The sequence below is a fragment of the Pezoporus flaviventris genome, unplaced genomic scaffold (assembly GCF_033815535.1).
Source record: "Pezoporus flaviventris isolate CSIRO_AGI_PZ_B2104156 unplaced genomic scaffold, CSIRO_AGI_Pfla_v1 ptg000066l, whole genome shotgun sequence".
In the NCBI taxonomy this organism is placed as follows: domain Eukaryota; kingdom Metazoa; phylum Chordata; class Aves; order Psittaciformes; family Psittacidae; genus Pezoporus; species Pezoporus flaviventris.
The window spans coordinates 4,271,779-4,295,785 of record NW_026892614.1 but is presented as its reverse complement, the minus strand read 5'-3'; the positions used below and the strand labels follow the sequence as shown (position 1 = coordinate 4,295,785).

Genomic DNA, 24,007 nt, shown 5'->3' with positions numbered 1-24,007 from the left:
AGCTTTCCAAGTCAGAAATGGTGTACTTTTGATGAGTTGCATATGAAAGCTCATAAATTTTCTGCAGAAATTAATTTGACCCAAGACTGTTAATGCTTTATTTTGCGATCGCTGGTAACTCACAAAATACAGAGTTGGGTTTTCTTTTTGCGGTAGTATAATGCAAATTAAAGTTTTCTGATTTTAATACTCAGAATCTTTGTCCAAGACTAATCCGTTATTAACTTCACTGCTTCCCTGAGGCATTAACGTTCTCTTCTCTTCTAGATACATTTGAAATGGTTTCTGAAGATGATGACGGAAAATTGGTCTTCAAAATAAATTACCACTACATGTCTCAGGTAAAAAATGCGAGTGACGCCAACAGTGCTGCCAGAGCCCGACGTCTTGCTCAAGAAGCTGTGACTCTTTCAACCTCACTGCCTCTCTCATCTTCATCCAGCGTTTTTGTACGCTGTGATGAGGAGCGGCTTGACATAATGAAGGTAAAGAAGTAAAGCTGTTTTTATTTCCCTCTTTAAGCTTGGCTTGTAAATGTTTAAGAAGGTGCCTTACATCTTAAGGAAAATCAGAAGTCTTTCAGGTGTACTTTATTTCTGTCCAAACTTTAACATGAGTAGTAGGATTTAGAATCTGATCCTGATTTCTCAAGAATCTGGCAGGCACAGCAAGAGTCCCTCTATCCAGGAGTGCCCTGGTAGCCAGTGAGACATCACAACAAGGTTCATTTTTCTTCTGCTGTTCTTGAGGGAAGAGTTTAATTTTGTTACTCCATTATGGTCCAAGTGTTTCTTTGCATACAAGCATTTATGTCAATTAAAAGTAGTAGGTGTGGAGAAATACATGGAATATCTCTGGACCTGAAGTTTAACTTAAGATTCTATTAATAGCATGCAGTAGAGGGTAGATTTTTAGCTCCTCCTGGTTTGCAGAGGGCTTCACTTAGGCAAAGTATCAAAATGAACAGACAGCCTGTGTATGATTATGATATCTAATGGTATTTTCTGATAAGTAGCATGTTTAAAAATCTCAACTGTGAGACTAATACATAAAGGGTCTTTTAAAAAGCCGTTGTCCTTTTTTACAATGGTAGGTTCTTATTACTGGTCCTGCAGACACCCCTTATGCAAATGGTTGCTTTGAATTTGATGTATATTTTCCACAAGACTATCCTAATTCTCCTCCACTTGTGAATCTGGAAACAACTGGAGGCCACAGTGTGAGATTTAATCCAAACCTCTACAATGATGGCAAGGTAGGTCAACTTTGTACTTGTATATAGATCTAACAGGGAAGTGAAATTTTCTTCCTTTTGCAGTAAAAATATCATTGCTGCTAGCACACTGGAGGAAGCTGTTTGGATAAAAGCTAGGCTTAAGATTGAAATGTGGAGTGATTTAACAACTTCAAACAGGAATGATCTCCTTTCCTGAATTGTCTTGGGAAATTTTTAGAGCCTTTATGAGCTGGATTGGACCAAAAAGCGAGTAATTTTGACCTAGAAAAAATGTTCTTTTCCACCTTCTTTGCTAAATTAAGCAGGAATCTGTTTGGCTGGCTGAAATAACCTTTCCACGGTCAACGTATGCTTCATAGCAGCTGCAGCTGAATGTGTTTGCCAAGTGCCTTGTCTCGTTTTCTACACAAAAGTGATTTTTCTGGAGGGAAGGTAAAGACTTCCCTTAAGCTCAGTATCTTTTAAAAGAGAAAATATAACTCTGAAATAGGGACTTAATGATAATTTTCTTAGAAAAATAGTAAAGCTTTTGGAAACAACATTAAAAGTTAAAACAAACAAGTTTTCCTCCTTTCTTCTCTCCATCTCCTTGGTATGTTGTGGCTCATACTAAAGGCTTCAAACAGCTAGCAGGAAGTCGAGTGCGTATCAGGGAGATGCAACTTCTATTTATACTGAAAGTCAGCACACATGAAATTGTCTACAGAGCAGTAGAGATGGCTCCGTGTGCGTCTTCACTGAAGCATAGACCCACAAAATAGCTTTGGCTGCACCACTCTGGCACTTCATCAGCCTTTTCTGTGTATAAACATTTAATCCATAGGCTAGCATTTTTCCCTTATTCCGCTGTCGTTCCTGGGTTCCCCATGCGCCCTGTTTCACAAACTATAATAGCCCTTTCCAGTACTAGACACAGGGTTTTCTCCTAACATGAACACAGAATGTAATTTGTGTTGAAGACTTTATCTCATTTTTTTCTGTGCCTAGCATTAAGCATTGAGTCTTGGCAAAAATACTTGCCTCTAAACTTCTGTAGTTTTTGTCTTTTTGTGTTCCCTGTCTTTGATTGTTGCACTTTGTGATAAGGCTCAGGAACTCCATAGACTTCCCTAAGGTCCAGATCAGTCATAAAGTTAAGAAATATCTTTGGTTTCTTGATAGTCTGTGTGACAGAAACCACCTTTCACACGCTACACAGAATGATTATCTTTAAAAAGCACAGTAACTGTTAGAGCAGTATTTAAAGAGGAAAGTGAAGAATCAGATAGTACTGATGATTCATTTATTTTTGGAGCCACTAAAATCCATATGCTTTCCATGAAGAAAAGTAATCTACCCTGCCTTGCTTATTTATTAACATGCAGTTCTTGCTTATCCACATTATTTCTATCTGCTTTCATGTCAAATTAGTTTCATAAGAAACAAATCTGTCTTTTAGCATGCACTTTTACAAATGCTTATAAAAAACAAAATTGAAACATAATGGTAACAGTCTGTTCTGCCAAAGCAGAATAATTTTATCGTAATATTTATCTGTGGTATTAATGATGTCACCTTTTTAGGTGTGTTTAAGTATACTTAACACATGGCATGGGAGGCCAGAAGAGAAATGGAATCCCCAAACATCAAGTTTTTTGCAGGTGAGCGTTTCTTCTTCCTCTTCAGTAGACGTTATGTAGGAGTAGCAAGGGGTCCATCGGTCCTAAGGGTTCTTTTTGTATTGCTTTTAAATCAGAATTTTCTTCCACAAGTAAGCATAAGGAAGGCACTGCCTGGACTCTCCTTGGATGATTTCAAGTATTTTAATTAAAATAAAGTCAAAAAATAACAAACAAACCAGACTGGCAGATGGCATCGCATCCTAGAACTCTCTGTCACAAGCTTTTTATGGTGAGGACAAAGTAGGCTTCATGTTGTGAGAGATGAGAAAGTGAGGTATCCTGGTTTAAAATGTAAATGTACTCCTCTGAAGTCTACAAGCGAGTTGAATGGAGGAATAGGAGGAATAAAGCTGAGGAGAGTTGAAGTGTAGGTGTATTGTGTTCAGTAACAATTACTGTTAAATTAGACCAGAATTCATTAGGACATACGATCCTTCCAATTTTCAGCTTTATGTCACAGAGATGCACTGACTATAAGCGCAAACATTAAGTAAAGCTTGCAGTGGCTTCTTTCCTGTGGCACTTTATGGATTTATTCCTTCCTTGGAGTAATTATTACATAGCACAAGATACATTGTCTGCTCCAATCCTGAAAGACTGCACGGTTTATGTTTCTGCATAGTAGAATTACAGCCCTGGGCTTCAGCATAACAGGTTTCAGCTTGTTCAGGAAATGGCCTTGGACAGCTGCTTGATCAATATCCTAGAAGTTCAGGAATAGTTTCCTCCAAGGTGCAGAAGTCAAGCAAGAGTGGCAGAAGGCCATCATCGGTAAACAAGGAACTCCTGCCTAAGCAAAACTGCCAAAGGAAAGCATACAAATAGTGGAAGGAGTGGATGGGCTACTTGTGAGAAATAGAGACATTGGCCAAGCATTCAGAAATTAGGAAGACCAAAGGTCAGCTGGTGTTGAAAATGGGAAAGGGTATAAAGAGGAACAAGAAGGGCTTGCCCTTCTTGTAAGTATGTTGGCAGCAAAAGAACACATCTTCCTTAGGCTTTCCTGCGGCTCAGTGGGGCAGGGAACCTACTGACAAGACATCCAAAAGGCAGAGCTCACCTCTGCCTCTCATTTTAGGGGTAAGGTTTGCTTCTCATGTGCCTGAGCCCTCCCTAGGAAAGTTTGTGAGAATGAGGAACCACCCACTGCAGAGGAAATGGTATTCAAGCTGATCAAACCCATGTACTCATGTAACCAAGTCTCATGCACCAGGGATGCTGACAGAGCCAGCCAATGTCACTGCAAAGCCGCTAACTTATCTTTGGAAGGTCAGAACAATCGAGGGCAAATCCTGCTTGTCAAACCTCACACCCAGTTTCAAGATGGACAAAGAGTATCTGGGGAGCTGTGGTCCTTGGGAAGATTATGGAGCATATCATCCTGGAAGCTATTTTCAAGTACATGAAAGACAAGGAAGTGACTGAGAACAGCTGTGTGTATTTCCTCGCAGCAAACAGCACTTAACCTGCTTCCCTTCTACAGCAGCATGACTGGCTTTTTTCAGAGGAAGAGCAGTGAATGTAGCTTGCCTTGACTTCAGCAAGACCTCTGGTGCGGTCTCTTTTATTACCTTTGTAGCCAAGATGGTGAGACGTGTATTATAAGTGAGTGGAAAAGTGCTGTGGACCAGTGGCAAAGAGATCTTACTGCTGTCTTCAGTACCTAAATGGGGAAGGTGCAGAGAGGATAAAGGCAGGCATCTCTTAAAGATGCTGAGAAAGTTGGGGCTGTTCAGCCTGGAGAAGAGAAGGCTGCATGGAGACCTCATAGCGGCCTTCCAGTATCTGAAGGGAGCCTATAGGGATGCTGGGGAGGGACTCTTCATTAGGGACCGTAGTGATAGGACAAGGGGTAACGGGTTAGAACTTAAACAGGGGAAGTTTAGATTGGATATAAGGAGGAAATTCTTTCCTGTTAGGGTGGTGAGGCACTGGAATGGGTTGCCCAGGGAAGTTGTGAATGCTCCATCCCTGGCAGTGTTCAAGGCCAGGTTGGACAAAGCCTTGGGTGGCATGGTTTAGTGTGAGGTGTCCCTGCCCATGGCAGGGGGGTTGGAACTAGGTGATCTTAAGGTCCTTTCCAACCCTAACTATTCTATGATTCTTTGCAGAGCACTTGGACATGTGCCACTAGGCACAAGATGGGACATGGGGGATTTGAATGAAAGACTAGGAAATACTCTTTCACTCACACACACACAGTGACTAAACACTGTGACAGGTGTTTAAGAGAGATTGTGGGATTTCCATCCTTGGAGATATTCATGTTCCCTCTCCCTTCAAGGGACAGTTATGATTTGGAGGTCTAAGTTGCGGTTCCTTACATGGTGTAACTCTCCAAAGATAGAACTTCTTAAGAGATGAACTGAAATTTTGGACTATAACTATAAAATCAATGTAGAAAATGCAAATATTAGTAAGTCTTATTGTCACTGAATTCCTTTTTCTTAGATTGGAATGTTAGATTTGATGGTAAGAAATCTTGTGCAACATTTAAGTTTCAAATTTTTAAGTTTTTTAGGGTTTCATTTTAAAAATAGTAAGAAAGTTGTTGGAAAAGCCCCCCCTCCCCACACTGGGAAAAACACTGTAGCTATTAAATGGAAACCAGCGGCAGGACTAAATAAATTGCTTGGAAAGAATTAAGCACTGCATGTGTTTTCTGCCTCAGAGATTAAACTATTGTTAGACCACCCAAAATACTTCAGAAATTAACTTTTATAACCCAATGAAACTGGAAGATCAGTTTAGTTTCTCATTCATTACAATTACAATTCAACGTAATAACTTGTTATTAAGGCCAAGAAAGTACAATGCTGTATAATGTCAGATTTCTCTACCATAGCTATATATATATAGGTATATATCTGACATGTAAAATGTAAAAAAGCAAAACCCAGCTACTTCCAGATACATGTAAAGGCCACAGATCACCAGAACTCCTTTGGTACTTGAAGCCTTGAACATGAGTTACTCTACCTTGGCTTAGCACACTTACTAAAAAAGGCAGAACATTAATATAAGTGGCTGTTTCCTTTCTGGAACCTGATTTGCAAGGCACATTCTGTGTATTTTAATGCATTTACCTGTATTTTAATTTTTAAGTGTAACAAAAAATAGCCATGGCTGCTTGTAGTTGAACACATGGCAGACACAGGAGACGGTGTGATGGTGCACGCAATACCATGTAACAGCAGCTAGCTGGAGCACCTGCTGGAGAAACATTAAACCTTGTTCAGTTTTCCTTCTCAGCCCAACTGGGGAATGCCAGTCCATGTTTCCCACTGCACAGCCATGTGCCCTATCCATCAGGATAGGCTTGGCTGCCCTAGATTGCTCTTCTGTCCTATACTTAAAGCACACCAACTGCACAGTTACAAACTGAAAGTGTCATGGCACCAGAAGGGATGAGGGTGTGTTTCTGTGAGTTGATGGTGGGACTGAGATTAACCCAGGCCACTCAACTGATTCTTGGGCTATTGCTTTGATCTGAGGCACCGGTTTGGCATCATGTCTGTGAGTGAGTACACATGGCAGAGAGGGTGGGAAGCTGGAACACTTTTGTGCTGGCTTTGCTACAAGAAAAACTGAGAGAATGGCACACTTAAGGACAGCGCACAGCTACCTGGCTGAAAGAACCCGTGTCTTGAATTGTTACTGGCACAGTGTCTATCTGATGTAAGCTCCACGTTCCAAGAAAAAGGACTGTTGTCTCCCATATCCAGATTCACCAGCTGGACTGCTGTATGAGGGAACGGCTTCAAACTTTAAATTGTTTCTAAGCTGGGACGAGAGTAAGTTCCAGGAGCAGCTGCCCTGACATTTTTAATCCACTGAAGTGGATGTCTTGGAGCCAAATACGCCAGGTGCTGGAAACACCATTCTTAGGGGTGTAACCTGTCATCAGGCTTTCAATATTCGAGGACATCCAAATATTCAAGTCACCATTTGTTTTCTTTTAAATTCTTTACAGTTCTGGAACGAGGTTTGTGCCACAGAGTTGCAATCTCTAAAATTCTTGCTGGACTTGGTCTGAAGTACGTAAGAAAAACCTGTCCTTCATTTAACAGAAATAAAAAAAGGCAAACAAACAAAAAACAAATTAAACAAACCAGCCAGAAACCCAAAACCCACAAACCCCTTCAGCTGTGTCCTTCTACTCTGTGACATTTTTGCAGTAACATAATTTTGATTAAATACAGCAACAAGTTGACGGGGACAAACATTCTAATCCTGGAAAAATTAGCTAGCCATCAAAGCATTAATATGCACTACTTACACATTTGGGTTCCTAAGTACCCTATGTCTCTATTTCTTTGGTTTAGATTAGGGCTATTACTGTTAAATGCCTTGTATGTATGTAAGCATCTATTCCCTCATGTACTTGCTAATAAAATTGAAATGGATAAAACTGTCATTTCCTTCTCATCGAATAGTTGATGGAGTATTGAAAAAATGTTTTTATCTATCTTTAGAGAAATACTGCGGTTTTGTTTAGTGGCATGTGCACAGTGTTGTATGTAAAAGCTGAAACTAAAGGGCTAAAAACACAGATAAAGTAATTGAATGCATTTGAAAGAAGAAATGGGAGAGCATGTAATACCAAGATTCATTTCAGTGGTTTACTTTCACTTCCCTTGTTCCCTTTCCATCTAGTTCAGCATTAGAAGAATTAGTAAGCTCAGCTACAGGAAAAGAACTGTTGACTGAGAACATAACAAATACAACAAATACACTTTCTTTCACGAAAGGCTGCAATTAGATGTGTTCCTCTAAGCATTTACTTATATGTTTGTTATTTTTAAAATTGTATTTGTCATTTTCTCAGCACTTGAGCTAAATACGCTGTAATAGGACTTAATGTTTATGTATAGTAATGGTTTCAGTTTGAAAGCATGAATGTTCCCCACTTGCACGTAGCCTGTATTACAAATGAAAGTACTTTGCCGTAGAAGTGGTTTTGCACACAGGGTGGATAACTATGTATATTTGTAAAAAAAACTGGGTAGCACAGTTTTAATATTTATTTTCTTCTCTTAACAGGTGTTAGTGTCTGTCCAATCCCTAATACTGGTAGCAGAACCATATTTTAATGAACCAGGTTATGAACGATCCAGAGGTACTCCGAGTGGTACCCAGAGCTCCAGAGAATACGATGGAAATATACGACAGGCAACAGTCAAGTGGGCAATGCTTGAACAAATCAGAAACCCATCACCATGTTTTAAGGAGGTAGGTTTTGTGAAACGCAGTAATTATTTATCTTGTTGGAGCATTAAGAATAATGCAAATATTTGGAAACATCATGCACAAAGTGTCCCTTTTAGCCTCCTCTTATGTACTGGGGCAACTGAGTGGAGATGGAAGTGAATAACGATGCACCTGACTTCAGAGATTCTTCTCTGGGAAAGAGGAGTGTGCATAAACTGGGGATGATCTGTAAGGAGGGTTGGTGCGCAGTTTGATCAAATGTGGTTCATACAGCTTGGCTCATTCTTAATGTCAGGGGGTTCCTTTTACAATTCACATGAAAACTGTTGATGAGCCCTACAAATGGGCACTTGGTGTTTGTTAGTCTGCACAGCTGACAGGAAGTATTTTTCAAGAACACATGAATTTGAAGCAAGTATCAGGAAACACTTGGGATACACCAAAACAATGCAGATTGGTAAAATACTTTCAAACGCATTGCACCCTGCACAAAGCATCTGTGCTATACTAGAAATCTCTGCCTTTGGAAACAACTGTCTGGATGCTGATAAAAGCAGTAAGTCCATGCATGCACACTGTCTTAAAAAGAATTACTGAAATAAATGAAATTGCTTTATTTGTTAGCATTTCTGAAACTAGACTACTGTAGCACATTAGAATAATTTACTTGTTAGGGATTTCTCAGTGTCTAGCCCAACTCCTTTCTCAAAGCTCATCAATTAGATCTCGAGGTCTTGAACATATATGGCAAAGGATCCAAGAGAAAAAGAGCTGAAGATATGCTGAGTGAGAGAATCTGTATGAACAGTAATGCAGAATGACCAGTCAAATATAGAATCATCTCACAGTACTACCAGCAAATACTTAAGAGAAAAATACATTTTACTCTGAACTACTACAACTGTTGCCATTTGTAGTGCGCGGAACCATCTTGTAGTATCACCTGTGCTTTCAGTTGGCTGCATACCAAAATGTTGAAAAAGCATAATTATTTTAGGTTTATTCATATTGCTAAGTGTGGGACCTGAGTGAGAAGGGTATTCTCCCATCCCTTCCCTGCTGTTCATAAAAACATCCTTTGGAATGCAAAACTCTTTTGCAATTATAATTACTGTCTGTTGTGGAATAAGAAACCATAGACCCTTCATCTGCATGACAGGAGTTAAATATTTTATCCACATGCAGGTGGAAAGGAGAAGGATGGGCAGTGTATGCTGGTATCTTGAATTAATGAAGAAAAAGTGGCAGTTGTTCTAAATTATCTCTCAAATGTTTTACTCAAGAAGTTGAAGACCATAATGAAGATAATATTGTGACACATAATCAAATAACCTCTCTCATAGGTCCTTTTCTTCTAGCTAAATGTAAAAGATTCCACTTTTGAAAAAGTTCTCAAATTACAGTAAGCTTAAACTAATTGAAGATATCAGAAGGCAGTGGGCTCCCCAGCAGTAACGCTCCATCTTTCTTTTCACACATAGAGAAATGAAGGATAAGGAATATTACAGTGTTTGGTAAATTAATCCCACTTTGCTGTTACTGCAGTTTTCTTCAAAAGAGTCTCAGCGATACCATGCTTACTCTGCAGCTTAGCTTTTTGACTGCTGGTGCACAAAAGGCAGCTTGTAAGCTGACATCTTGTCCCCCTCTTCAGGATGGTAATCAACTGTCTCCAGGTGCTGGTGTTTCAGGGGAAAGCCATTGGTTCCCTGAGAACAGACTTAAGCACAGCATGAAAGGCAGATGTTGAAAACAGTACCATTACTAGCTTTGTAAGTGTGGTGCGTAGCTAGGACTGAGCTGAGTTAAGCCACAGACCCATGTAAATGAAAAGCAGCATTTAGAGGTAGACAGCAGTTTGCACAGGGCCTTCATAGATTCATAGAATGGTTAGGGATGGAAAGGACCTTAAAGATCATCTTAGCCATTTGAAACTCCTGTTACCTGTGAACAGCCAAGAGTTTTGCTGCATGGAAGAGAGAACTGCAGTTTACCTTGTTTCCCAAGATAGTTTTCTATTTTTCCCTTTGTTGAGGTTTTTTGGGCAGTAAAGTGAAATATTCAAGATTCTGACAAATTTTAAGCTATGACAGCCTGCTTCTGTAAGAAGTTTGAGGCTAAGATAGCTTGCTTTTTGTGTTAAAGCCACAATCATACCAGCTCCCTTGCTACTTCTCTGAATACACACTCCCTATTATTATGCAAAATGGCATGTATCTTCCTTTACATATCCAGAAATGGAACCTATGCACTGTTTTCTATGCAATAGCTGAATTTTGGAAGAAGGCTAGATTCCATCTGCAGCCCCAGCCAGATGAAAATGCATCTCTTGTGTAGATCGTCTGAGCACTTCCCTAAGACACTAGCCTGCTGTTAAGACCTCTGGGGTTTTTGCATAGTTGTTTTGGGAACCTTAATGATGATGATCAGACATGAATGCAAAGGTGTCCTGAAAAGTGAGGTATAAGAAAGAGCATACATCCTTCAGCTCCTAAGATCTTTTGTCTTCACAAATCTGAGCTGCCTTCCCTTCAGTGGTTTAAACTGACAGACTCACTAGATCTACACTGTTGCTCTTCAGGAGTGTTTCCAAGCTCCATTATGGATATAAGGAATGCATCTGGAACTGAAGTCAATTAATTTTCAATTAATTAAATTAAATTTCATTTTTAATTTTCAGTATGCAGTTTTTCTTTAGACAGATAGCTATATTCTCTAACCTCTAGAGGAAAAGATGATTTTGTCAGTTGTGTTGCAGTGTGTATGTATGTGCTCAGTAACATTTCTTTGATTTTACTGTTTCTTTCATCAGGCAAAGTTTTAGAAAACTGTTTAAGGCAAAGCCAACACTGAGACTCACAACTTTTTGTCTGAGGGTTGACTGGTTGGATTTGGGGGTTATTTCTTTTTAACTCAAATCTGTACAGAAATACCAAAATTACTGAGCGACCCAGTACTGGTTCCCACCCAAACCATGGGCAGCTCAGCTGCTATTGCCTGGGAATTCTAGTGTCCCCAGAGGTGCTGCCTCTGCCTAGGGCATGGAATGTAGCAGCTAGTACGATCCTTCTATGTGCAGAAGCACCTTATGTTCCTATGCTTATACTGTGTTATACAGTGTTTCTGCTTACCTATTGTCTGTTCAGGCAGCAAGTGGTTAGTGACAGGGTTAGACATGGTGCCTATGCTGCTTTAATAAAACAGGACTGAGAGAGCAACGATAAAAGCCTCAATAGTGTATCTGTGTAACATAAATTCAATACATACACAAATAGAAACTTCCATACATGGTGGCTGCATAGTAAGAGCATCACTGAACTAAAGAACGTATCTAACGTTCTGCTACTACTTTTTCTTTTCCCTGGTGTGACACTATTGCTGGCTGTCATTTACCCTCCACGCAAGTTAACATTCAGTGAACACTGAAATGGCAGGCTGCACAGAAGTCATAGACTTCAAGTTGGAAGATCCTCAAAACAAGATCAGCTGAATTCAGACGAGGTTCCTCGGGGCTTTTTCCAGTTGGGTCTCGGAAGCCTCCAAGGACCAGGAATTTCACAATTTATCTGCAGCCTGGTTCAGTGCTGAATTATCCTCACACTGATTTTTTATTATTTTTTTTTCCTCCCTTATATCCAGTTAGACTCATTGTGGGTCTTGCAAATTTTGTATTGTTGAAGTATATGGTTCTTAACAAACAGTGCAGGCTGTTCTTTCACTCAGAATGTTTTCTTGCAGGTCATCCACAAACATTTTTACTTGAAAAGAGTGGAGATCATGGCTCAGTGTGAAGAGTGGATAGCAGACATACAGCAGTACAGCAGCGACAAACGGGTAGGCAGGACTATGTCCCATCATGCTGCAGCTCTGAAGGTGAGATTCGTTTTTGTAATTGTATGTTCTTTAATCCAAAGATGAATGACAAATGGCAATAAAATTGTTCAGCAGCTGAGTTTGCTGATGACACTAACAAAAAACACACCTGTATTTCCCTGTTGTCAAGAGCTTGTGTCGTGCACTTCACTTTCTCAGTAGTTTTTTCTACCAGTTAGATTTTCCTTTGGTCCCTGTCCTGCCTATTTTTCTGTGAATACTTCTGTAAGATATAGAGAGTTTATTTTGTTCTCTCTAAGGGTGGGTGTTGGTTTATAATGAAGTTGTACTATTGTACTACAGCCAACAACAAATAAGCTTTTTGAATACGCAAGCAGTTATTAAACTCTAGTCCATTACTTTTAGTTTTATCCTGTGTTAATTTTTACCAACAGTTATAAATGTTTTCTCTTTTCCTAGCCAAGCACTAGCATTTGTGTATATTGTGTCCTACAGACAACACACCTGTATTACTTTGGTTTTCCTTTTCTTTTTCCTTCCCAAGGAGCAAAAAAAAAAACTTTCTGAAGGCTTCTTTTCTCTATTGCCAGACTTGTTTGCTTTCAAGATTCTTGGTCTTCAAAATAAGGTTACAGGTAGTTCCTAGGATCAGAAGACAAATCTATCTCTGTTTCTGTAATAGATCTCATCATCGACTCCTTAGAAAGGTCCATTTTGTCTGTGTGACCTCTGTAGTCAAGGCAGTTTCTGCTGTGAGCACAGAACACGGATAGGACTAAACTGCAAGACAAGGAGCATAACGTTTATACTGATGCACTTGTCTGCTGCAGCTCTGTTCTTTAATTTGTCCCTAGCAGCACTTGCTAATTATTCTGTCCCTACAAGGACAGTAACAGCCCTTAAACACCAGGGGAAAATTTAGGCAGGCCTTGAAACGGTACATTTACACCTCTTGTACTTACTCCTTTTTTGGTTTTGCTCACGTTGTCCAATGTTGTGAAAAGTGTTGTTTCAACTGTGACCTTCCACACCACCTGCTTTTTGTTTATTCAGCGCCATACAGCTCAGTTGCGGGAAGAACTTCTGAAGCTTCCCTGTCCTGAAGGATTGGATCCAGACGCCGATGACTCCACAGAAAAATGCGGTGCCACAAGCTCGGAAGAGACTATGTTGCACGAACAGGTTAAACCCAGCAGCAGTAAAGATATCCCCACTGATTTCAAGTTATGAGTTGCATTGACATGGACTTTCTAGACACAAAGGCTTTGAAGCACAAGCCAAATATGTCAATATTTGTATGTAAGAAGCTAATTATGTAATAGGTAATGAAATGGAAACTATACTATGCCCTTAAGGATATACAGTTGAATTCAAGATGATCTTTTATTTACCTGTACAAGAGTGTAAACTTTTTTGTGCTTTTATTTTTCAGTTGTGAGAACCACTGATTGGTATGTTTAAAAAGTTATGTATACAAGAAATGGATAAATCACTGCTATATAAGGGAAACTACCTTAGGAAAGAATGTTTACTGAATGTTTATTTTTTTTTTTACTTGTAGAGTGAGGGCAGTTGTAACAAAGAATATATATTGGTCATTCTTACAGCTACTATTTAAAGTCAGACAATTTTCACTGAATTTGATAGATTTTACGTTTGGCCATATATTCATGCTCATATTTGATTCTAAAGAAAACCTCCTGTATACTTCAATAAATGTTAAATGGACATGATCCCTCTTTTATGATTTACTGGTACATTTTTTAAATAAACTGCCATAAAATACGTTCTAGCTGAAGACTTGCACTTGTATGACTGAATTCATTACAGTCAACGTATTTAACTTTATGCTTACTAATTCTAAAATGCAGATGAAATAAATGCACATGGTTTTACCTCATGCCAAAATTTGGACTTGAATTCATCTTTTATTTGGCTATTTTATGCAAACTATCAGTATTCTAAATTTCTTAAGGGCTATTCTGAGACGTCTTTTCTCTGTTGAAATGTCTGATTTTTAGATCATCAACTGTACTCTTTAATTGATGACAGGGGCTAAGGAAGTGCCACACAGGAGAACATTCTGTAGTTCCTGCTGTGTAGACTTCTGTCCAGTTTTATACTTGCAACCACAGATCCCTAATTAGAAAGGGAAAGGGATTTGCTTGATTTAATAATCAAGTCTTGCTTTTAACATGACACGCATTACTCTCACTGCTCTTACTTTTTGAGCAGTCCTTAAAAGACTAAAAAAGTGATCACTGGTATTACCTCAGACTAATGATCTGTTATATTATAAATACTATAAATCAGGCAAAACTGAAGCTTTTTTGTTTTCTGTTTGTTCTTTGTTTATGAGAGTCATGCTGGAATTTTTTCACTTTTTGTTTTACAATGTATTATTTCTAATCATTAAAAATGACACCAACTGAGGTTGTGTTCTTATGCTGATGGTTAACAGACTTTGATAGTGCTGACCAAAGTACTATTTTTCTGTTACACTGATACGTTGTGTTAATGCAAGGCCTGTCCAGATTGTATGTACCTCTCAAAATCCCAATTTAGGCATTTCTGCCTTATTTTAGGGGATTCTTAATCCGAATGCGAGCCAGGCAGCTCTGTGCCAGAGCTGTTGGTGAATACAGGAAACAAAGAGCTTGTGCCACACAGGCAGTGTTAGAACTTTATCAGTGTTAATACAACACTGCATTTTTCTAGATGGGTATTTACTTACCTGCTATACTGTACAAAATGACTGCGATACTATTGTAAAGGCTCCAAAAGCAAAATTACCCACCAACTTCCAACTATATTTGTTAGTGGTTTCCATTAAAGCTCTTCATTTAGTGATTAAGCTGTCTGCCTAAAGGAGCACAGCCTTTTTATGAAGTCCTGGCACTTGTACCGAACCCAAATGTATCAGACCTGAAGATTCTCCTTAAACATGAAGACTTTTTTATCATTAAAAAAAACCATTGAAATAGAAAGTACTTGACTTGCTTTGATTTGACATTAAAAGGGTGGCTAACATGATTGTACCTTTTTCTCTAGCGTGTATTTATGGTATCTAGCAATGCTGATGTGAAGTCACTGCTGCTTAATTAAGCAGATGTAAACAACTGCATGGGATATTAAACTCTCATTTGTATCCACGTAGCAATTATCATTTTTTTGCTAACCTGAGCTGAAATCGTATTGCACCAAGTGAATGCAGAGATGCAATCCTTAATAACTTACCAACTATGTTACGGTCTAGGAAGTAAATCGTGAACTTGGCATGAGATAAGAAATACACCTTTTCAGGTTTTTAGATGTAACACACAAGGTAGCTATGTTACTTTGCAGTAAAATCACAGTAAATCCTATGAGGTATGTAGACAACTCAGTATTTTCTTTACTCAGTTCCCCATATCTTTTACCATTTTATCAAACTGAATAGAAACCTGTATAGGTAGATGGTTTCTAACCATCATGTTCAAGTCCCGTGGTTTAACTGTTCTGCTGCTTTTGTAGAAAATGTTTTAAAAATCGACAGATCTTATTTTCAAAAAGCAAGAGGCAGCAACCTGATCATTAGATCATTCTGGAATTTTAGCCTGTGTTTTTGGTCCTGCCTTTGGCCTCAAACTGCTGTGCAGTGTAGGGGGGGATGTTACCAACCATTGGAATTGCTGTAGCCACTCCACCAAAGGAAAAGCATGCCACCTAAGTTGGCAATAGTCTCTCCTTTATGCTAGTAATGATAAGCTTTTCTGACTGAGTATCTACAGTGCTAATGAAGAGGGCACAGCTCAGCTATCTGTGAAACCTTGTGCTCCCTCAGAGCAGATCACTTGTTACACTGCTTGCTATGCATAAACAATGGGTCTCTTTTGCAGTTGTAGACACACTACTCTTTTGTATACAGACATGAGTGATGCCCCTGCAAGGTTTAGTGGCTTCCTCTGGAATTGTCTTTGGGTAAAAGATGTGCATAAATGTATGGATTAATGCTTCCCTGTAATCCTATCACTGCTACACACAGGAAAAAAAAAAAAAAGATGACAATCTAGACAAAAAAAAGAAAAAAAATTTTGAAACAAAAACCCCATAAAAAACTGCCCAGTTTAAGTCCAGTAATTACCTGTTAGATGTTTAGGTGCTAGCAGAATAAAGTATGTGGGACTATAGGCTGACTGGGCCAACAGCAGCCTGTTTGATGGTTTTGGTTGGGCTTTATTACTATTTTTCTTCTCTAAATCTTTGACCTAAGTTCAAGGTAGAGAATCTGCACATCTACCAACCTGTCAAGGAGCCTCCCTTGAAGCAGGTAAAATCATGCCAACACAGGTAAGGCACTGGTCTGCCGATAGCCTCTAGGGAGATTTGGGTGGAGCTGGCACTGGTTCTGTGGTTGGATGATGAGCTATTAAGTAGCAGTAGAGCTTGAACTCTTTACTTAAACAAAACTCCCATGTAATACAGGAAATCAATGTACTGCACCACTTATGAGGGCTTTACTGCTTACTGTATCAAAGAGGGAATTCAGTTAAAAAAAATCATCTCTACAAAACAATCTATTTTTCCATGCAACTATGTAATCCCTTACATAGGGTGTTTCTTAGAGGAGTTTTTCTCCCCAAAAATGTTTCTGGTGTTATGTAAACAAATGTTCTGTTTTACATCCTAAAGCAAATATCTTGATAAACAACCAACCATATTATTAATATACCGTGTTTACCTCTAAATATCTGAACACAAATCCAGCTGACCTAGATTTAAGCCGGAACTATATTATGAGGCTCTGCTCCCTGTGAAGGAGAATTATTTAGGCTTAGGTTTTCAATTGGAGTTTCTCAGGCATGGCATCTTCATTTTTTCTCTAGGCTGCCTTTGGAGTAGTGTGGTTCAGAAGTGTTCTTGTTTCCTTGGGTTTTTTCCAGAAGCCAGTCACCATCAGATGGAGTCACCTCCCTGAACCGTCAACTCTGTAGTTAGAAATCAGAAGCATTTTTCAATGGAAAGGAGACACAGATTTATATTTATCTTACCATAAGAAAAAAGTATAAGGTACAGAAGTTATTTCAGATGCATATTCTGTTCTTTTTTTTTTTTTTTCCATGTGTATACACAGATACATATTTCTATATGTATAAATGCATCTGCTCTGGCAGTCATTTATCTTTGAAAAACAGCTTTCTGAACTTTATTTTCCCTCTCCTTTTCCATAGATAGTGACAACGTTAGGTGGAATGTGCAGGTGTTTATACCAGCATACGAGCTTTCTGAAACAGAGTAAGCTGAAGGGGGGCAAAAGTAAGTTCCACAACTACTGAAATGAATAGCAGGTAAAAACATTTAATTCTCCAGAGATTTTGTTGTTCCCATTGTTTTATTCTCCTAGAACATGAATTCAGAAAATACAATACCTATGCGGTGAATTTTTATAGTAGAGCTCTAAAATAGTCTCACCACTGCCTCTATTTTTAATAAAGGCTCAGAGAAAACAAATCCCAAACCACAGTGTTCCATCTTGATTGAGTTCTGCGTATTGTGACCTGGTATCTCTGTAGGCTGCAATCTGTTCTGTGCTTCTTGTCTCTCAAAAAGTGATAACCCAATCCACTTAGTTCTCCACCCATATTAATGCTACTTATCTTTTTAATATAAATTTAATACCAATTTTGTATTTAAGGTTGTTCAGTTAAAATTCCAGAAAGGAAAGAAACGTGTTCTTCATCAGTCAGAGACTGTACAGGGTACATAGTAGCCCTTCTTCTGATGGGAAAATAGACGAGCTGATATTGAGAACCAGTGCAAGCAGAGCCCCAAGAAAATCTGGGAGTAAGAAAAGGTGTATTACTGTCCCCCTCAAAGACACATAGAAATGAGGTAACTGGTGAGACTTTCACACAGCAGAAGTTGTTAAACTTCAACAATAATGCCTGAAATTATACTTAAAACCAAATTATAAATGTGTATTTGCAAAAATAACAAGTGGGCTGATCTACCAAGGTTGCTAGACCAACAAGCCAGACATGGTTTTACATGAGGAACATGCTTCTCAAACATGCCATGGGTCACTGCATTTAAAAACCTGCAGCCACTTTCCTGCTCCCAGTTTTGTGCTCCATACTTCCAGCTTAGCCACTTCCCTCGTTATTTTTCAATTTATTTAGCCTGCATCTCACACCCACAGACAGGCATGAACCCTGCAGTAGTCCACAAACTCTTTACACTGGATGTGGTTCTGGGCAACCTGATCTAGTTGAAGATACCCCTGCTCACTGCAGGGGGGTTGGACTAGCTGACCTGTGAAGGTCCTTCCCAACCCATACTATTGTATGATTCTACATAAAGCTCTATGGGTAGGAAGCAACCACATCACAGTTCCCAATAGCAAACGTATGAATACATCTATAAAAAATAGCAAACCCCAAGCCAGAAAACTAAAGCAAACCAAAATCTCATTATAAACAATGCAATCTGCTATTGTTACAGGCTGCCTCTGTTGCTTCATTAAGTATTTTCTCATTTACCAGGAAAGCAAATGGGAAAAGCAGAATGGGGGGGTTTCCATCTTTTCTTTCAGATATTTAAGCCAGTATGTGGTTCAGAAAAAGAACGGCAACAGAAAATGTCTTGCAGCCTGCTACTAACCAATGGCTGGGATGTCCCCAGAAGTCCTGTTCTCTCACCTTGAAATTGCAAGTTTTCAGCCACAAAAAATCTTTGACTATACCTAAATTAATAAGAACCACATCAATGCAAACTTCTAGGAGTTTGTCAGTCAGAATTCCTTTGTTTGAAACCAGGTAATAGTAATAAGCTTATTTCTACCATTATTCTAAGCAGCTTAAGAAAGTGGCAATGAGTTGGATGCCACACAGCTGTGCAGGAGTCTTAGCTGAATCCCAGTGCAGCACAATTCTATGCCTAAAGTATGACAGCAGCTCTTTAGTGTGGTTAATCCAGGATGTAGCAAGGCCACCATGATTACAGATGCTCCGCCAGCCCAGCCAAGCAGTGGCATTCTCATGTTAGGGAAGCCAGGGTGCCAGATCCCATGGCTGGGAACATTCCTGTGGGATGTGAATCCCCTCCTCCATTCTGGCTATGTAGCTACAGCTCAGGCTGTCCTGAAAACCTTGCAAATGTTTGCTGGCAATATAGCACGGCAGTGATTCAAGAGGAAACGGAGGTGACATGGCAGATCAAAAACTAAAGCCAACAGCAGGATTCCTGGAAAAGAAATTATATGGCTGCCAACAGGACCCATGCTCTCAGCTACCAAGTGGTGACTGCAAATTTCAACTGGATTCTGACGCAGTTTCAACCAGTGAAATGTGGTGTGATATCTGGAATTCACAGGGGCTGGCCTCCAGCTCAGCCGCAGTCACAAGAGAAATCATGTAACCATCTGGCTGGCTGAATTTTGCTATAGCATGTGGGATTCTGCATAAGTCCCAGAGCATTACAGCAGCCCCAAACGAGGGGAAAAAAAATTTCTCCCAGATTCAATTCAATACATCTCCCATCTGCCTCACGGTCACTAAAGGCAACAGAGTGTGGAGGCAGGTTACACAGACACTGCAACACCTGCTATCATACAGCTCCCGGGGAGGCTCTAAACATTAGGAACATGAACGGCCTAATAGAGACCACCTGATCCATATGACAGAACAGGGAAGACAAGGTGGAAATTACATCTGAGTGATGATTTAGCTCCATACAGATTTCACTGTAGTTTAAAAAAAAACAACACAACAAATGTTAACTATAAAAACCAACACAACAAACAACTGCTGTTGATGACAGCAGAGACCAAAGCAGAGGTACTCCAGAAAACAAAATATCCTTTTGTTTCTGCACTGCCACTGATGTGTTAGACCTCCTTCATCTAACACTGACGTGTTAGACCTCCTTCAGCTCTTTTCTAGCTCTTCCTCCAAGGAAATCATTCATGTTAGAAAACAAATAGCTAGATGAACAAATGACACACAGCAGGGACCTGAACATCAATAACCTGTATCAGAGGAGAAGCCAAGCCATTTAAACAAAGAATAGGAGAACAACAGTACATGGCTCCTGATAAACAACTGTGTAATTCAGGAAAGATGGTTCTATCCTGAAGAGCTCTCACGAGTCTGTACTGCTAGCAGAAATCAATGAAGGATAGTGCTGAAATTTCAAGGCTGCATATAGAGAACTGCACTAGAATGCTAAATGCAATGTCTGCCTAGTGCAAGACACGGATTAATCATCTGAATAAAAATAACACAGTTAAAATGCTTGTTATGATACTGCTGTCTTCCTGAAAATGTTAATATGATTTACGTAAGTGTATTTTTCATTACTGCTTTAAATATGCTTTTGCTTTTAATTGCAAATGCATTTTCAGGCACAGAATCCAACAGCAAGGGATTTTCTGTTGCCAAGTGTGCCCTCAAAGACAGTTGTTGAGTCAATGTCACTAAGGACAAACCATGACTGTAAATTCATCCAGTCTTCATTTTCCCTTGATAGTTCATTTTCCACATTTCAAAACACTGACCTTGTACACATCAAAGCTCCACTGAGGCAACAGAACAGTGCTCAGTGCCCGAGCATTCATCACAGGCTGCAATTAAGCATCCTACTACATCAGAATCTGAGGTTCCACAGCAAAATGTGCTTGAGTTGTCATACAGAAATTATTCTCTGTTCATTCCCAAATATTACATCCTGGGACTGATACAAAGTTTCCATGTAGATTAAATTGCCAGCAGTGTTCACCTCGACCTTTGCCGTTTTTTTATCAGACTGAGTTTGTTCCATAAGCCTTCTGGAAAAAAATCACACTATTTATATTTTTCCGAAATTTAGGCATTTCCATAGTTGAACAGCTTTTCCCTAAATGGCCTTTGGGTTTTAGTTCAGTTAGCATATGCAAAGAAACTATTTCAGAGTTCTGACTCAGCATCATCTTCTCATCTTAGTTTAGGCCTTTGTGTATTACTTGTTATTTGTATGACATCTAAGGAAAAAGACAGCTCTATATGAAGCTAAATGTGTCAAGTGTCATTTTAAGACATGTTTCAGAAAATATTATTTCCTCCTGCTTTCTTATTAAAATACCATTTTGCCATTTTTCTGACCATTCTATATACTAAGTTCTCTGCCTAAAGTTAATTTGTATCATAGAATCACAGAAAAGCTGACCAGGAGCGACAGCTGGAGGTGCCCATCCATTTAGCCTGCTCTTCCCCAGACTAAACATCTAGCTCCCTCAGTGAATACGACTATTCGTGGAATACGTGATCTAGGTCCCCTACCATCACCTTAGTTTGAAGTCTGGTCTTCAAACTAATTGCTTTCTCCTTTTTGTCTCTAGTTGCACTGATGTTACCATGGCTACCCTGCATTTATCGCTCACTTCAGTTACAAGACAATTTCTACATTTTAATTTACTCAAACCCAAAACCTTTTTACGATGGGTGAAGAAAATGAGGAAAACTGAGCACAGGACATGTTTCACTTTAAAAAGGCTGGCCAGTTCCAGTTTCTGTCATAGTAGCAGTGAAAGCATTAATCATCATAAACCCATTTTGTCTAAAAGCAGAGTTAATATATTTTTTTCTATGTAAATCACTTCATTGCCGTGACAGAATGATGTCAGAAAACCTAAATAGGTGATCTAATTTCCATTTAGAACACTGCTTAGCATTAAAGGTTACTGGGGAGGTGGGTAGCAGGGCATGATTGATGTCAACTATTGGTAAGAAAAATTTGGTTTTAATTCATATAAAATAGAGGTAAATACTGTATTGACACAGACACACTGTTACAGACTCAGAAAATATACATATAAATTAATACTGGAGCAGTGAGAACCCAAGAACTTTCTAGAATAAAAATCTGCCTCTAGCTAATAGTAAAATTTTCTGAAATTTGTAGAAGAGGATTAAAATAAAAATTAACTTTGCAAGTTGTATCATTTCATTCCTCTTTTTGAGGACCATTTTTGAGCAATAACTTGGCACTTTATGTTCACCATTTGTACATGTACAGATAGTTAGTTGGACACATAAATTCTTGCACCTGAAGTTAGTTTTGCTTCTGTTTTGGCTAGATGCATAAGAATCCTCAAACAATGAAACAGCAGTACAGGAGAGGAACAGAATTTTATTTCTCCCCACAAAAGTATATATGGTATCATAGAAAATGGAAGGGCTGTGATGAAACCTAGAAGTCAAAGCTATTACTCCCTGATTCTTTGTATAAGATCTGACCCAGTCACGCTGTGGAAGAAATTACTAACGTTGATTGACTCAAACCTTTTTTTTTTCTATTTGGTCTCTTTCTCCTTTTGGGAAAATAAATGCAAAACAGACTGGGCAAAATAGATGAAAAGCTGTTTCATGCAGATTTAATTCCTACTCCTTATTGCAGCAGTGGGCATACTCAGTAACCACAACTCTGCTGGGTAAGGCATAGAAATTCTCTTTCCACACAGTTGATCTAATCAGAGGTGTGCTACAGCCCACACAGACCAGCTGCAATGAAAGAAGCAAGTCCCCTTTCTATACAGATAAGGCAGAAAGCTGGATATCCTCTTAGCATTTATCCAGCTCTTAAAATGGGTTTCACAGCCTCTAATGGCTGCAGAACTGTAGCTCTATCAGCTTCCCAATCAGGTCCTTCAAAGCCAGCTTTTTGCATGTAAGACTTTTACGTCTTCACTTACAAATAAGACACCTCAAAGAAACAAATACCATTTTACAAATACCTCAAAGAAACAAATACCACCTAGTCTGGCAAAAGAAAACTAATATTTAAAAATATGGATTGGCTCATTATATTTGTTTCATTTTATGTTCAAGTCATACTTCAACACCTGACTCCAAAGGAGAAGTAATTTTGTCAGGGCAGTTTATTTCTGTAGAACAGTTAAGTGGATTTGATGTTTAACACAAATGTTTTAATTATCCATTTTATATATTCAAGCAGAGAACACAGCCATGTGAGATGACATCCCTGCTGTGAGAATGAGGATGGTCCTCTTTTTCTCACTTCAGAGTTGCACTCCTACAGCTGAGCTCCAGTGATCATCTAACCACTGACAACACTGTGACAGTGTCATCCTCAACTTGACAAAAAGCTGCTGTACAAAGAGGAACCTGTAGGAAATGCAGCCCACCAAGGGAAGGGTCTCCTGGGTACCAGAGCAACCTCCAAGGAAAGGACAGGGCAGTGTGGATGGAAACAAGGCAGGAGGGCAGGTTGGTGAGACCTCTCATTTTCAGAGGTAGTGAGCTGTTTGGCCAGCTCAGCTGCTCACACAAGTACAGCCACAACTCTTCTAATTTACCCTATAAGCATCAGTTTCCTGTTTAAAAAAAAACATCATATATTTTAATAGATCCTTCAAGTAATTTGATTCATTACAACAGAACAACTTCTTGGTAAATTTCAACCTAATCCTTTCACCAGTGATGTTTATTCATTTTTATTCAGCTTGATTAGCTCTGAAATAAATTCTAGGGGTAAGAAACATCATTAACATGCCCTTGCACCAGGAAAACCTTAGTACATATTGGGGGCGAGGAAGTAAAGAAAACAAAACAAAACCAATACATTAGTAAAGCATTCTCCTGAATACATGGAAAAAAACAAGCAGAAATATTTCTTCTTCCATATGTCTGTACACTGTCTGGGGATCCTTCTGCCTCTCATATGACACATGAAAATAGAACTGAACCACCTCAGGGACAATAAATCTTTCCTCCCTGCCCCCTTCTGTTCTTACCCCTTGTAAAGAGAAAGATTGTATTTCTGTGGTTGTATCTGTGTGTGAACCCACCAATTAAGACAGAAAAGCAAAATCAAATCCAATAATTCTGCTTGGTTCTGATAGGGATGACATGCTCTCTTTCCTTCTGATGAGCTTTGGTTAAGCTTCATTAATTTGTCAATACTGATATGGGAGAAGGGAAAGGAAAGAGATTAACGTGCAATATCAAGTGCTTTAGATTATCTATAGCTGCATGTTTGTTCAGTGACATCTTGGAGGACGCCACCTTAAATGAGAACAACCCTTGGTAGC

The 24,007-nt window shown here is 39.1% G+C and overlaps 1 protein-coding gene across 6 annotated transcripts in view; it reads left to right on the top strand.

Moving 5' to 3' along the window:
- BIRC6 (baculoviral IAP repeat containing 6) overlaps positions 1-15,099 on the top strand; it is a 172,296-nt gene extending 157,197 nt beyond the window's left edge. For all 6 annotated transcript variants that reach the window (XM_061471032.1, XM_061471035.1, XM_061471034.1 and 3 more), the window contains 6 exons: positions 268-485; positions 1,094-1,255; positions 2,800-2,877; positions 7,942-8,130; positions 11,848-11,982; positions 12,997-15,099. In XM_061471032.1, coding sequence (XP_061327016.1) covers positions 268-485; positions 1,094-1,255; positions 2,800-2,877; positions 7,942-8,130; positions 11,848-11,982; positions 12,997-13,173 — 959 coding nt within the window. In that variant the 3' untranslated portion in view covers positions 13,174-15,099. The remainder of the gene's footprint in view (positions 1-267; positions 486-1,093; positions 1,256-2,799; positions 2,878-7,941; positions 8,131-11,847; positions 11,983-12,996) is intronic.
- Positions 15,100-24,007: the final 8,908 nt, after the last annotated feature.